At 39.3% G+C, this 15,485-nt stretch overlaps 1 protein-coding gene across 1 annotated transcript; it reads right to left on the bottom strand.

Annotated features, from left to right (window-relative positions):
• Positions 1–1,652: 1,652 nt before the first annotated feature.
• adra1aa (adrenoceptor alpha 1Aa) lies at positions 1,653–10,617 on the bottom strand. The gene is made up of 2 exons (XM_079348809.1): positions 9,475–10,617; positions 1,653–2,771 (listed from the first exon to the last, which is right to left on the bottom strand). Exons 1-2 carry the CDS (start codon positions 10,370–10,372, stop codon positions 2,224–2,226), a joined length of 1,446 nt encoding a protein of 481 aa, XP_079204935.1. The 5' UTR covers positions 10,373–10,617; the 3' UTR covers positions 1,653–2,223.
• Positions 10,618–15,485: the final 4,868 nt, after the last annotated feature.

Raw genomic sequence — 15,485 nt, 5'->3', positions numbered from 1 at the left:
CACTAGGTGGAGTCACAGAGTTAAACGATCAGCTTCAAGCTTCAGATCAGCACTTAGTAAACCCAGCTCCTTGGACTCTTCACTCACAGGGATGCTTCCAGCAAAATGAACTGAGCAAGACAATGTCACAGTGGATGCACACATCAACAACAGCGCCGTGATTCGTGAAGTCCCCCCGTTTGAGGGCTGTCCAATTAGGACGGAGAATGATGAGCACTCTGATTAAACAGGAGAGGGGGAGTCCTATAATGTCAACATCATCAGCCACTGATGAGAGCTTTCAGAAAAAAAATGGAAAAGCATCAGGACGACTTACCAAAGCTAAGCCCTCTTGGGAAAAGTGTGCAAACATGAGTCACCAGATGTACTTGCTATGCCTTCAACTCACTAGAACACAAGCTCTGCTATTATAAGAACTAAATCCTTCCAAGAATTGATTTTTTTTTCTCACAATATCGTCACACACACAAAATAAGTATGAATTCCTGATATTTATTCTCCCATGGGGTCAAGGCTTGTAGCCTCTCCTTGTAGTCTCCATCTTTTCGAATATTAAAAAACCAAAAAATAATCGAGGCTTAGAACTGCATGTATTAATGATTTTAAGTAAAACATAAAAAAAAAGCTGCTTGATAAAAAAGACAGGCTGGACTGATAAAACACATGCAGTTCGCTCTTGCTCTGTTCTTGCAATGCTGCAGATCTAATTATCGTATCAATAACAGATTTTGCGTTCGGGGGATGATTTTAATAACACAGGGCATACAGTTATTCACTGATATGGTTTTGCTTATTGTCCAACCACTTTCTATAGAGGTGGATAATAGACAGGAAGCTGTCAATTAGGTCATCTGTACCCTCTGTAGTTTATGGCTGCAGTTCCTCTAATGGCATCCGTGCAGAGATGGATGGATTTACAAGTTCACTGAAGTCCAGTCAATGACAACGCGGACGCAGGCGAGCACTCTCACGGTACCCTCGGGTCCCTCCCCTGCGGGATCCCTGTCCACTTCACTTCCACGACTAAAGTTAACACGGAGAGAGTGGCTTATGATGTCCAGCTGCATCTCTCCGATCTCACTGTGAGAGTACATCTTGGTACTATGGGAGAGGTAGAAAAGGGGAAATAAATCAATAAGGTTGGCTGAGGTTTGTCCTCTTGCCCTTTGATGCTTCTTCGTAAACAGAGAGAGACACTTCGCAGGCTTGAACTCACACTCAACACTCCCGCTTTTCACCTTTTCACTTGTGAACAGCACCCATACACACAGACAATCATATAAAAGCAGAGATAAAAGCCCCTGTGTGTTCTGTATGTGGATGGTGGTTAAAAACAACTGAAGAAAGCGAAAAGCTTGAGAGAAGAATCTCTGTGTATGATTTAGCCTGACATCTCTAAATCTGGTGGATTTTTTAAGAGGCTTGGGGGCCGGGAAGGATTGAGGTCAGCAACCACAAGGTCAGCTAAAATTCCACACAAGCATATTAAGTAACCCATCTGGCACAGCTTGGAGGTATACAGTACATGGTATTGTGGGAGTGTGGAGAGATGAAATAGACGTTTTCAGGGGCTATTTACTGAATCAACATCTACGGTCGAAAAATGTCCCCATGAAGCCCCTTGAATATGTCATACACATTTATTGTAGTGTGACATAGAGGTACACAAGATCCCGTTTTTCTTAGTGTACATAGCAGTACACAAACAATGTTTTGACAACAGGAACAGAATTATAGGCAAAATTTGAATACATCAGGAGCACCACTGACCAGCATTTTTGAAAACATTTGGTAAAATCATGCAATATGAAATGTTTTTGTATACATTTTCTGTACTTTTCAGTTATATAAAATATGTAAACATTTAAGTTATTTTGGTCTCTTTATTCTACAGATTTCTGTCTTTCAGTCCATGATTCATATGGTCTTAATTGTTATCATTTTCAAACTGTCATAATGCAATATCTTCTGTTAAAAAAAAAGCAAAGATGCAATATATTAAGGAGGTAAATATCTTGGCTATGAAATTTCTTTGCAGAGTTTTGATCATCTTAAATTAAGGAAACATCACAGATGACATCAAAGCAGAGACTTTAAATGTAAAAGCAGTCACAGTTCCAATGCAGCTTATCCTCTTTGATTTAAACGGACAGAAAAGGAAATACATTCTCATCCGCGACCTTGAAAAGAGAGTCATGACTAATGGATGGAGGATTACAGTAGCTATAAGGGCTCTCCTTTTTCTGACAGGGACAGTTGGTGTATTTTAATGGTGGGAACATGAGGGGGATGGCCACAGTCTGAGTCCTGCGGGGGAGTTGCATCACCAAGGATGCAACAACAGCAGGTCCGATTAAAGCTTTTACTGCAGAGTTTGGCCATTTTATCCCTGCTTGTTTCAGATGGTCCAGACCCGCCTGTGTTGCCTCCAGAGAAGACCCTCCACTCCCTGCTGTCCCTGGAGGATGGGGTTCTAGACAGGGCCATAGAGGAGGACGGACTGAGCCGACAGGCAGCCCCCCTGCTGTCCAGGCCCAGCGAGAGGGTCTGGCTGTGACCTTGTGTTTGACCCTGACCTGCACTCAGATGATGATGGTGTGATCTGGGAGTTATTCTCAGACAGTGAACTCCCAGTAAACTCTGGAAAGCTTTCTTAAACTCTTGGTTGGAGCACGGGTAGATAATAGGGTTGATGCAGCTGTTGAAGTAACCGAGCCAAAAGGTGATCTTGAAGACTGTGTCTGAAGGTCTGTATGCTGGAAACATGGAGCCTGTCAGACATGAGAAACACAGGTGTTTTCAACATGACAGCAAAAGAAACCACAAAATCAAAAAGGATCTCTTGTCTGGAAGAAAATGTTGTTTTTTCAAACAACATAAGCTGCAGACAAAACTGAAGACAAAGCCTCAGAGAAATGAAAAATGGCCTCCACGAGCACATTCACCTCCACATTCACGAGCATTGAAAACCCTTGTTAACAGTTGATCATTTTTCCAGGAAAGACAAGCTCTCAAAATAAAACAAAGACATTGTCAAATGTCTGTCTTTTTAAAAGCTGGTCAAGATACAAACATTTACTAACAGGATCCTATGGACATGCATGATTTAAGAGATTGTGAGGGGGCTGTGAAACTTGCTCAAGGGCGTCTTGGCACTTTGAAAGTGAACTGGCACCTTTACAAAAACCAGACCATATAGCCTACTGTAAATACAGGGACCTGAACCAGCAACTTCTAGGTTTCTAGCCCGAGTACTTGTGAGCTTCTGTCGTCCAAATGTTTGAAGCTTGTAGTATGTAGGGATAAATAGGAAACCTACTTCTAGAGGAAATAGTAATGTGAGCCTCATGTGTAGGCCGATGATGAGCTTCACAGTCTTAGATTATATCCTAAGTCTCATGTCTCTCGTTTGCACAGCTTCCTCTACTAAACACATCAACGTTTGATGGCAATGTTTCACTCAAAAGGAGCTTTTGCAGTTCAAACATTTGGAAAAGCAGTAAGAGATTTATCAGATTATCTTCATCATATCAACAATGTAAATGCTTTTGGTTTACTTTAGCAGGTTATCATACCATCTGAACAAATGTATTTTTAGCTTTTTAATAGCTTTACTAAGAGGACAGTACAGTGGGCAGAGTCACACAGGGATAAGAGAGAGGGGGATGTCATGCAGTAAATGGATAGAGGATGGGAGTCAAACCTGGGGTTGCCACTTCAACAGCTTAATCTCTGAGTTATACCAGCTCCCAAGGTGCAAATGTTGTTGATGGGAATGTCATATAACATATTTTTTGGGTATATGCTAGCAACCCTAAACATTTAACAGCAATCCATCCAACTGTAGTTTAGATATTTCAGCAAAATTTGACTTCACAATATTGTTGTCATTTGTCTTACAGGTAGATGAACACCTCAACAACATTTATTTCCTATCCAACAGTTAGATTTTTGAAACACTCACTCAAGGATAAAGAAGGGGATCACTGCAATTATTTCAGCAATACACATCTACACCAAATTTCACCTAGAACTATGAACCTTTACGTGACATTACAGGGAAGAAAACACAGGGCATCATGCCCTGTCTAAATGAACAATCAAACAGCATTTATATATCAGTTTTATATATCTGATCCACTTAATATTGTATTCCCCACTTCCTACTGCTTGAATGATTTAAAAATAAAAAGATTACATGAGCTCTAATAACTTAGCAAAGGTTTTGTTTCTGAGAAATCTGCATCCAAGAGCGGAAAAACATTGCTCTAAACTACATCTGCTTAAGGGGAATTAGTTCAATTGTTTCAATCGGTTTCTACAAAAAAAAACAAAAAAAAAAACAACCTCCCTTGCCACCAGGGTTAAGGATTATTAAAATTGCAGTCATAAATTAGGCTGCTTTTGATTAGAGGAAGTGTTCACAGCTGAGAGCGTGAGTGGGATCTTTAATGAAGAAGCAACGAAAATGACTTAACAGGCCATTTACATGTAAGCCTGTTTATCACTGAAATATAGATGACTCCTCTGTGTGCAATAGCTGCCAGTGGAACAATAAAATAATGAAATGGCTGGCCTGTTATGTCATTGCAATAAATCTATCGCTATACAGCAGCTATCACCTCCATTCTGAGCGAGAAGGGAGGAAGCTGTCTTATGAAATGCTTTTTTTCTGTCCAGTTGCTGTAGCCTACAGCTAAACTTGGGTTTTAAAAAACGAGACCCTGATTTAGATATGGATAGAAAAAGAAGAAAAAATAATTTGGTTGCATTTTATGTGCCTGCCTATACTGCTTAGACATTGTACTCCCAGGTGTACAACAAAAAACAACTGGGGAGATTGATAGATTCAATCTTTTCTGGTTGTAGCTCTTTGATCAATGTCTTGTCGTCCAAAAATCAATGTTGCATCACTGCTTGATGTCTTCTCATATTTGTATAACTCTCAACTGGTATGAACTTTAATAACTGACACAGAGCATATTTCGTTGCCAAAAAGAATGTGACAATTTGACAGCATGCATGTTAGAGTATTTCTCAGAGACATGCTTTCACTGGTGATAATAGGCAAAACCTCAGCTGAGATATGCCAGGAGAAACCAACGACAGTGAGCCATTTTTTGGTATCTAACAAAGAATGACAATAAATTCTCCTCTAAATCTAGATTAATGTGAATACTTATCTTGCAGGAATGGTAGAAAAGATTGAGTCTGGTCAGAAGAGTCATCAACAACTGTTTATATATCTACATTTATATTTTCTGTTCTTGTGCGATAAAGAAGGATGAACATTCACTCGATTACTACTGTACCAGATATCGCCTTTTTTCCTTTATTCCCAGGGATTTGATAATTGATTGCTGATAAAATAAGCTTCCTAAAAGTAAAACACTCATCAAGCTTTAATAGAAAATACGCTACCATCACAACTTTTGCCTATTTGTAAGTTGCCCATCAATAATGTAATATCCCAGAGCCATGTGTTATATAAAATAAACAACAAGCAATCAGTTTCCTGTTTCTTAATCCTTCAGAGCAACATTATATAAATCATGAGAAGTGGCCTTTCTGTCCAAACAAGCCTCTACTGTACTTGTAATGTAAGACCCAGCTCTAGTGATTTTTAAAAAAAAAAGCATCTCCAGTATGATCACAAGCTAGCATTTTCTGTTTGCAATTAAGTAATTGTGAAGAGTTTAAGTTTTTGTTTTTTTCTGAAAACTGAAACACTGATCGTATTGATGTTTGAAAGCTCAGTGTTAAGTGGGAACTACAAACTTATGGAATTGATATATCCCTCAATATGATTAAACCATTTTGCAATATGCAGTCAGCTAACCAATTGTTAACATAGATGCAGCTCAAAAGAGAGCCTTAGAACAAATGAAAACCTTGATTTTGGGTGTACCTTTATACACTTTTGAAATGTCGGGGGTGTACTAAAAATACTACTACTTTGGTTAGAGGTGCAAGCTTACTCAGAGTGGAACACACCATACTATGCGCGCACTTTAGAATAAATGTTGAAATGCCAAGCTGAACAGAAGACAATCAGATGGTGACAGAGCTGAAATAGTTCACCTTTTCATTATAACTCATCTGATTAAACACACTATTTTTATCTGACAGAAAAGTAATGTTATTTTCAATCACCAAATTAAACATTTATGAGCCATCCAGTTCTGCCTATAAAATATAAGACCCAGTGTACAGACCTGTGCAGTATAAAGCCTGACACCAGGATTTGGAGGAACAAATGTTTCAGTTTCTGCTTATTTCATTTCCCAGTAAAGGTCTTCAGCAAAATGGTATGAGCTATATTTATGAGCATGAGAGCATGGAAAAAAATAAAAAACCCTGAGGGAAATACGTGGGCTATGGCATATCTCATTTTATCTTGGATCTCCTTATCACAATCCCTTCATACAGGCATCAGCACATACAATGGTACACAGTTGTCAAGTGGAGTTAATTCCCAAAAGCTGTACGATTCCTGAGGATAACCACATTATGAGGTCTATCACTGATGTGATGGCTTATTTTTCAACACAGGTGATTATCACAGACACATTGTAGAGCGAAATGAGCAGAGTAATAAGCTTTGCTTCATAAAGATCTCTGTTTGAAACATAAGGTGTCGCATTTCGCTACCTTTTGTTTACGGACAACAGAGATCTGGAGGCTGTCAGGGATGTGAAAGATTTATAGATGCTATTTTTAGAGCATCTACCTGGATGGCCAAGTAAAAGCATTTACTATGCTGCTCAAGAGACCGAAAGGTTCGTCTGGATGGTAGTAACCTGGTAACCCACAGAGCAGCAATTCAATCAGCATGATAAAACCATTATGTTTCCACTCAAAAACCTGGCCATTAATGAATGGATCTGTTAATTGAATTAAAGCAGAGACAAAACTAAACTGGTCTGATTCATACAAATGAGTCCAAGTGATCAAACATACGAAAAAGTATTTTTTTTTTAATGCATTAAAGGTATTTAAAAAAAGGAAATGGAATGTGCCTGGACCAAATGAGGACATTTCTGAAAATAACAATTTTTTCTTTGTTTTCTTTTGCAAAAAACCCAATGTCATGTTTGTGTGTTTAAAATGAAGGCTGAAGGTAGGTTTTGCTTTTTGTTATCTTAGCGTCAAGAAAAAAACAGCTAGACAGTGAGCCTCTGGTTGCCAAGTCTTTTCCATAGCAGAACACCTAAGATCACAAATCACTGATTGACTTTGTAGTTGTTTTTATCACATCTGCAGTCTTGTCCTGGACACTTGGGTGAAGAGAGGAGCAGAGGTGTCAAATGATCATCACCTGGTGTTGAGTTGGATCATAAAGCAGGGAGGCAGCCTGACAGACATGGTCAACCTGAATGGGAAAATGGAATCTGGTCCATGTTCAAAGCCCCTCACGTGGAAGCAGTTGTTAGGAGTTGCATCCAGAAGATCTTTGCCAATGTAATTTTTCCAAAATGTAGCTAAAGTGCTGTACGCTCATGATGGATTAAGCTGGGTCTTTGTAATATAGCAAAAAGTACGGTATTTTACCTACTTTTTGTAACATAACAATAAGTATGGTCTTTTCGCTGCTCTTTTGTATTACTAAATGAGAAAGAGTAAGGTCTTTTTCCCGCTTTTTGTAAAGTGACTCGACATAAGAATTAACACTACACATTTACAGATTGATTGATAAAGATTGATGTCAGGGTGGCCACCAAAGAATCTGCTGGTGTCCACCAGGTTAAAGAAGGAGGTCTTTTGAAGCAGGTGACAGGTATATCGTGGCTTGGAAGGTTGTGGTTTCAGTAGTTGTGGGAAGAGATTGGGAGGCTGACACCACTTTAGTGTAGTGTGGAGGTCGGGGATCTGGCCCGTGGAATGGCAGACAAGGATGGTTGATTCAAAGAGAGACTAGAGAGTGAGATCCAATTATCAGGGTATCACACTTCTCGGCCTCGTGGGGAAGGTTTATTCTGGGTTCGTGTAAAGAAGGCCCTGACTGACTGTCAGCCCTCAGACACAGGAGAAAGTGTACAAGTTTCATCCTGGTCATGGGACAGTGAACCAGCTCTTTACTCTTGCAGAGCTTCTTCTGAGGGCTTGAAAGCTGTGTTTTCATATTTGGCACAAACATTTCCATGCCTGTTGGCCTCAACCAGGGCTGTCCCTTGTCACTAATTCTGTTTGTGATTTTCATGGACAGTATCTCAGGGCGCAGCTGGGGGTAGTAGGGCTTCCAGTTTGGGGACCTTAGAATTTAATCTTTGCTTTTTGTAGTTGACATTATTCTATGAGCTTCCCCCCGGTGTTCGCATGAGGGTCACCACCTCCAACTTCGAGGCCATGTTTCCCTTCCAGAAAACAGTGGATTGCTCATTAATGAGGCTAACAGAGATTGTAAGATATGCAGACGGCCTTCTATTTACCAGTCAATCTAAATCCATCTATGTATCCCCTAGAACTAGACATGGGTAAACCCCTTTAGTGTGTTTCCACTGCAACCTGACATCGAACAACCAGAAGGAAATGGATGGGGTTTTTAGCTTTGGGAAAAATTAGGCTCTCTGTTCCTCCTTGTTTCTTGTCTTCATATGAAGCTAAACTTATTAACTAATTTTTGGTTGTTCATAGTCATCAAGCACCCATAATGGTATCAACATTTTCATCTAAAAATCAGCAGGAAAATAAATAATTGCATTCCCGTAAAATGTGTGTTCGCAGTCTGGCTGATCCGGTTCACATGTCAGAACGTGATAGACTGTGAGAATGAATGTACTACATCTTGATGGGTAGTGTATAAATGAAGTGAAAGAGACTTGGACCAGATTTGTGTATGAAATTTGGAAAGGTATTTTTGAGTGCAGCTCATTAATTATTTACCAAAACATTCACCTTGTAATTAATTAGAGTTAGGACAAAGAATTTCTATACTGTGTCCTGACTCATTACTTGTTACAGTTACCGAATCACTGGGGCCAAATATAGAAAAATATGGTGCTCTGTACAGATCTCCTCAGCTGCGCTGATGACATGAAGTGAACAGAGGTTTGTGAACCAAGGACGTTCATTTTGGGATTAAAGAAGAAAAAGACAGCAAGATAGTATGAGGCAGTGGTGAAAGGAAGTTAAGAGATAAAGCGTGATATGAGGTGAAACTGAAACCAAACATTAATCCATTTAATTTTATATCGAATTTTATAATCTTCAATTTATCAAATGGTGATGTATGACTATATGATTGTCCTGTAATATATCAATTATTGCAGAATTTCTGAATCAAGTTTTAATTGTACTTGTGGGCCATTGTGTATGTAATCATGTTGGTTATTTTGTGATTCCCACCCCTTTAATTAAAAGAAATAGAGTGACATGATTACATCTTACACACTTGATTTTACTTGGCAAAATTGGTCCATCACCTGGGTCACCAATGTTAGAAATATACATAATGATGAACAAAGCAATACTCACCTATGGGAAGCACCAGGAAAAAGGGCAGCCAGCACAACACGAAACATCCAACAACAATTCCCAAGGTCTTGGCAGCCTTCTTCTCTCGTGAGAACTTGAGCAGTCTCAGGGCAAAATGTGTTCGGCTGCGAAGTGCTTCGTCCTCTGATACAGTCGTGTTCCCTCTGTGTATTCTGAGTATTACATGCTCTGTATCTGATTTCTCTGTCTTTTGGCCTTCCCTCAGGCCCTGGCTCTCTCTGTGAGCAACCACATAAACCCTACAGTACATGACCAGTATGATTGTCAGAGGAAGGTAGAAAGAGCCCACAGCGGAGAAGATGGCGTAGCCCGGCTCCTCTGTGATCTTGCAAATTGACTCATCCTCAGGCGCCGGCTCCTTCCAACCAAACAAAGGTCCGATAGATATGATGATTGACAGAACCCAGAGCAGCATCACCGCCAGCAGTGCCCTGCGTTTTGTCATTATAGTTGGGTATCGCAGAGGATAACTGACTCCAATGTAGCGGTCAACAGAGATCACGCAGAGGCTCATGATGGAGGCAGTACAGCAGCACACGTCCACAGCTGCCCAAACATTACAAAAAACCCTTCCAAACATCCAACGATCCACAATCTCCAAAATGGCAGAAAAAGGTAGTACGGTGGAGCTTATCAACAAATCTGCTACTGCCAAATTAACTATGAAATAGTGTGTAACTGTCCTCAAGTGTCGATGACAAACTACTGAGAGGATTACCAGGATGTTTCCAACAATTCCAAAGACAATCAGGACACCAAGCACAGGGCCCAAAACCACAGCTTTGACCACGTTGAGCTCTGGCACTAAAGTCTGGCTGCAGTTGGAGCAGTTCTGCGTTGGAGGAGCAGGGGTCATATTGTCCAGCACAGGAACCATCTGTTCAAATACTTAGCTAATGTTCCACACTGTCCTGTGCAGCAAAAACAGACTGAAACACACACTCCAGCTTTGTAAGTTCACTACAGGAGAAAAAGGGCATCAGGGCATTCTCATAAAAGCTATTAGAGTAATGATCACATTAAGTCAGCCTTGTCACAACATAATTTGAATGATGATGCCCCTAGCAAATGAGCCATTATGTTGGCAATGCATCAAGAAAAATAAAATTATAGGATGCATGCAGAATTACGAAAGATATATATTATATACATATACATATATTATATATATATAATATACGCAAACAAAACCGACTATGCTGAAATCAAGTAATCCATCTTGAACATTGTCGTTGTGCACTTCATACAAAAACACTATTTGAAATGCATTTTAGATGATATATACTGTTTTTGTTGTCTCCAAATTTACATTTGCAGATACGGTACAAATCAACAAAGAGCTCTTCTTAAATTCTTGGAGTCAGACAGTTTTCAGGTAAGATTGTAGATGAGCAGTAACCGATATACAGGCTCGTCTCGTATACAGAGACAGTATCCATTGTCTGTGAAAAGAAAGAAAAGAATGCTTTGAGGCTTTTGATATATACTGTACAGTACATGGCATACAGTCAAATGCAAAAAGATTCATCCTTGTTCAGTCTATTGTATCATTGTTTGACAGCTTTTTCTTTATCGCCTTACCACAGCTCTGATCTATCAATGTAGACACTGTCTGAGTCACAGTTTCTGTCAGATTATTGTGACGAAAGCCTGGTCTTATTGACTAAACACAACGTGAGGTAGAGGAAAGAAATTGATATCAGGGAGTGAACACTTTACTCTTTATGAAATCATCAGGGAAATCACTCTATCAGAACTGTGACATTTTTATTGCTGTTTCATGTTGCTATCTTCAACAGAGGTACACCATCATATTAGGGTGACCAGTATTTTAAACCTTCTCTACACAAATCTATATCACACTGTGACCTTCATAGAGGTAGAAGTCAAACAATATACTGTATTACAGTTTGACATTCACAGATGTGTGTAGTGTGAATTCAGGTGTAGTTTTATCGAGCCTTTAATCCTGAATGGTTTTAAAGGGAAGACTAGTTTGACATTTTAGGATATACTACTCTGCACCACTTTCATGTTTTTACAATTTTTCTTAAAATATGATGTTTTCTTTAATGCTTATGAAGGTTACATCTGCAACTACAAGAGTCCTGCATATACCTTTGTTTTTTATACTGACCATGATCAGCTTTATCTACTGTAGAACAGAATCCTGCATGACATATAAATGTCATAATTGCTTGACATTGTAATTTCAAACAATGATAAGCAGTAATTCCACTGTGCATGCAAGGATAGCAAAATGAGATATTTAGGTTTCGGGTTTGTAAGTGATGCTGTAATGCACTGCATCTCCAGTGGTGATTACTGTGACTTAGTCCTTTGAGTGTGATGCAATGAATATAGGTTTTAAATCTTATGTTCCTTTCACATTAAAACAATGTCTTATTTCAACCAAGCTCCCCCTCATTGACAGATGTGAAATTAATCTTGTCTGTGCGGATTACGGACATTTACAATGGGAATGTTCCTTAACCAAACGTAGATTAGACTGGACTAAAAAAAAAGTAGTAAGAGCATGTTGACGTTTTTAGGATTTGGTTAAGCTGCTTTATTTGAGACTAAATTAAAAGTCCATCTGAGTTGTCCTCTTCTCTACAACGTCATTTGTGTCTCTGCTTCAAATCTCTGTATCTCTGTATCTCTGTATCTATCTATCTATCTATCTATCTATCTATCTATCTATCTATCTATCTATCTATCTATCTATCTATCTATCTATCTATCTATCTATCTATCTATCTATCTATCTATCTATCTATCTATCTATCTATCTATCTATCTATCTATCTATGTCTCATTGACAGCACAAGTATTATTTAGACTCCTTAAATAGTCAGCCCTCTCTCCGTCTTTATTGCTACTTATCACACTATTAACCACTGGCTGACCTTTTTCTCTACGCCCCACAAGCCCTTGCTGCACACTAGTGTTACAGCTGTTAACATGTCTGAGAGACGGTAATGTCTCTGGTTAGCTCTTGTGCTGGCCCAGTGCAGCAAAGCATTCATTTAGCCGCTATTGTAACACGGCACCTGAGAGCGTCCCTAAACACTCAAGTAGAGGAGGTGTGTGAGAGGGTGTGTGTTTGTGAGTGAGTGTGTATCCATCTTATGTACGGTAAGTAAGTAGAATTGTAAGTGTCACATGCTTGACATTACTCTTGCAGGAATCATTAGACTGACATCGTTTTGCATTGCAGAGAGATTACATTTCCTCATCTTAAAATATTTAATGTCCCACAGAATTAAAGCATTTCTCAAACATCCATCCATAAAGTTGTTTGTTGCTTTAATATGAACCATACCATAACAATGAACAGACAATAACTTTGATTGATTTGCTTTAAGATATAGTCAAAATGGTGAGTTCTATTTGGTTGGGATTTACTTTCTGCCCTGCTTCCTGCAGTAGGAAAGATATTTCAAATTAGTTGAACTGCAGACATTAGGCTGCACACATTTATGCTATATCAGCAAGAATTCAACATTTGTAGCTATATACTGCAAACATTAAAAGTACAGTGAACTGGTACTGAAGTGATTACTTGTCATAATTATTACCTTTTCTTAACACCCTTTCACTACAGACAAGTTGTTCCATCAAAATATGAAAGTTAATTATTCAGAGTTCAGCCAATAAAATACTCAGGAAAATTTCAAATGTGCTGAAGAAAACTGATGTGACTCCTCATTCAGCCATAACTTCTTAATCTCAAAACTTAAACCCTTGATTAACACTTATAAATCAAAACTGTCAATCTTATAGAAAATCTGATTCCTATAGACAACCTGTAGAGTTGCAGTCTGGTTTGGATGCTATGGGACTACATACTGTAGTATGAGATGCAGACTTGGATATAATCAAATGACACACTCAGGTTTGGCTCTTATCCATCAATGATCTATTTAGTATTCAAACAGAATGTCTCTCATCTGAAGTGGTTTTAAAAGTAAGGGTTGACCCTCAGCCAGTGAGCAGTTCCAAAATGAGGTAGCTGCAATTGAAATGCCTTACTCAAGAGCATCTACAAGAAAATATGACTTACACTCTGTTTAAAAATGCAACAGCTTGATCATGTTACAAGCATGTTTCTCCATCACAGAATATATACCTCAACAAATATTTTCCAGCCAGACACTCAACAATATGTTGAAGTGGCTGACGTGCGGCTTCTACCAGGGTTGAACAAGAATTCACAATAATGTGAGGACAGCTGGGTACAGCCTGTGTCTCTGCAGTTATTTTAATTGGTCAGGAGTAAACACCAGTTCTGGCACAGATGTAATCTCAAGCTCCTCACTGATGTTCTAGTTAATTCCCAGCTCTAAGGTGAGGACAGTATGTGACATCTTACAAAGCGAAGTCCACCTTAATAAAATCACAGAGGAATGATAGACAGTCAGGTGTCACTGGGGACCCAACAGCTTATTGTACGTGCTCTATACAGTGGATTCCGGAATCTAAAAATAGTTTTTTTTGTGGGGGGCATTTTAGAAACAGCAGGATATTGCTCAGATCAGTGCGTCCCAGTTTTGTTATTAAGACTGGCAACTCCCGCAGTTTGAAAAAACAAATATAAACATTTAAACATATCAAAGACCAAATTAATATACTAATTTATTTTGACAACCTCTGCGCAATAAGAGATTATAGGCTATTGTGCTTAAATTAAGACAAATCGCATGCCTTAAAAAAAGTCCGCTCATCTGATAAGAACAATAGGGATTTTCCCAACATCTGCATTCCAACACGGACAGACGGACGCGCGTAAAAATACTGAGAAATAGATACAATCAATAGATACACATAAACTGTCAACTTAGTAAAATATCTGAAGTTGAATTTACGGCACTCACCCAACTTTTTGTCTGTTTTTCTCATCCTGGAGGCTTGCCTGAACCACAATTGAATTCGCTTTTATGATTGGTGTCTTGTAGACTGAGAGGAAAAGCCGAGTGCGGTCAACGCGGAGAGCTCTCGTGCACGTCTACCGGCAGACTATAAATGCCCGACCTTCAGGTGCTTCAAGTCTTTGCAGATGATGCTGAGTACCAAGTGACTCACTGCGTTCTCTTCGAACCACTTTACCCCCCCCCCCCCCCCCCCCCAACACCAACCCACCCTTTCTCCAACCACCCTCATCCTCACCCCCCTCCAGCACCACTCCCTGTGCGTCATCACACCCAGTCACTGTCCACCCAGGATGGCTTTTCATTCACAAATGTTTCATTAACGAGCGTCTCCCACTTTGCCAACTGTCAAACTGCCAGACAAGAACACACCAGGGAAAAGTTCTGTCATTTTAGTGTCAGTAAAGATAATGCTTTAGATTGCAGCCCCAAACTGCACCTGAGACCGTGAAATGGCATTACTTAAAAATAAAACAGTAACTGTAAGAACTTGAAATACATGTACTGGCCATTAAATGAGCTGCAATACCTCGTTTATATGAATTTGAAATTTTGGGGGAATATATATTCATATGTGGGCTACAGCGACAATTCTTAAAGTATCCCCTCAAGGGTCTTCTATCATGTATTTGCAGTAAAATCATTGTAAAATAACACATTTTAAAATTTGAGATGCAAACTTATTTCGAGATTAGAAAAAACAACCAACCCATACTTCAATAAGGAGGGACAAGTAAATGATTCAAAGATGAAAAGTTTATTTTACATAAGTGATATTGAATGACTGTCAGAAAATCATTGACACTTGAAGGGAGACAGGGACCAGAGTGATTGAATATGTCTACTCTGAGCGGCAACAAGCTCCATCCCTCCATAGAGTCCAGACACTGCTGATGGAGGTGTTAGCGGAAGATATCGTGTGTGTGTTGATGCAATGAAGAAGTTGATTGAACTGGGAAGACGAGTTCATGAAAAGATGGTTGATGATGTCATTTGAGACAGACTGCGAAGACTGGGGTTGACCAGACGATGGCTGATGCTGTGATTTGAGGCTAATGG

This window comes from Symphodus melops, assembly GCF_947650265.1.
Source record: "Symphodus melops genome assembly, chromosome: 1".
In the NCBI taxonomy this organism is placed as follows: Eukaryota; Metazoa; Chordata; class Actinopteri; order Labriformes; family Labridae; genus Symphodus; species Symphodus melops.
Note: the sequence above shows the minus strand (reverse complement) of the source record. Positions and strands in the feature narration are given on the sequence as shown.

What these genes read in the sequence shown, in the direction of transcription:
- adra1aa (XM_079348809.1), bottom strand. Translation starts at nt 10,372, where the DNA reads ATGGTTCCTGTGCTGGACAATATGACCCCTGCTCCTCCAACGCAGAAC. An exon ending in TTTCCTGGTGCTTCCCATAG is followed by an intron (nt 2,772 to 9,474) that starts GTGAGTATTGCT and finishes CATGTCTGACAG; the next exon opens with GCTCCATGTTTCCAGCATAC.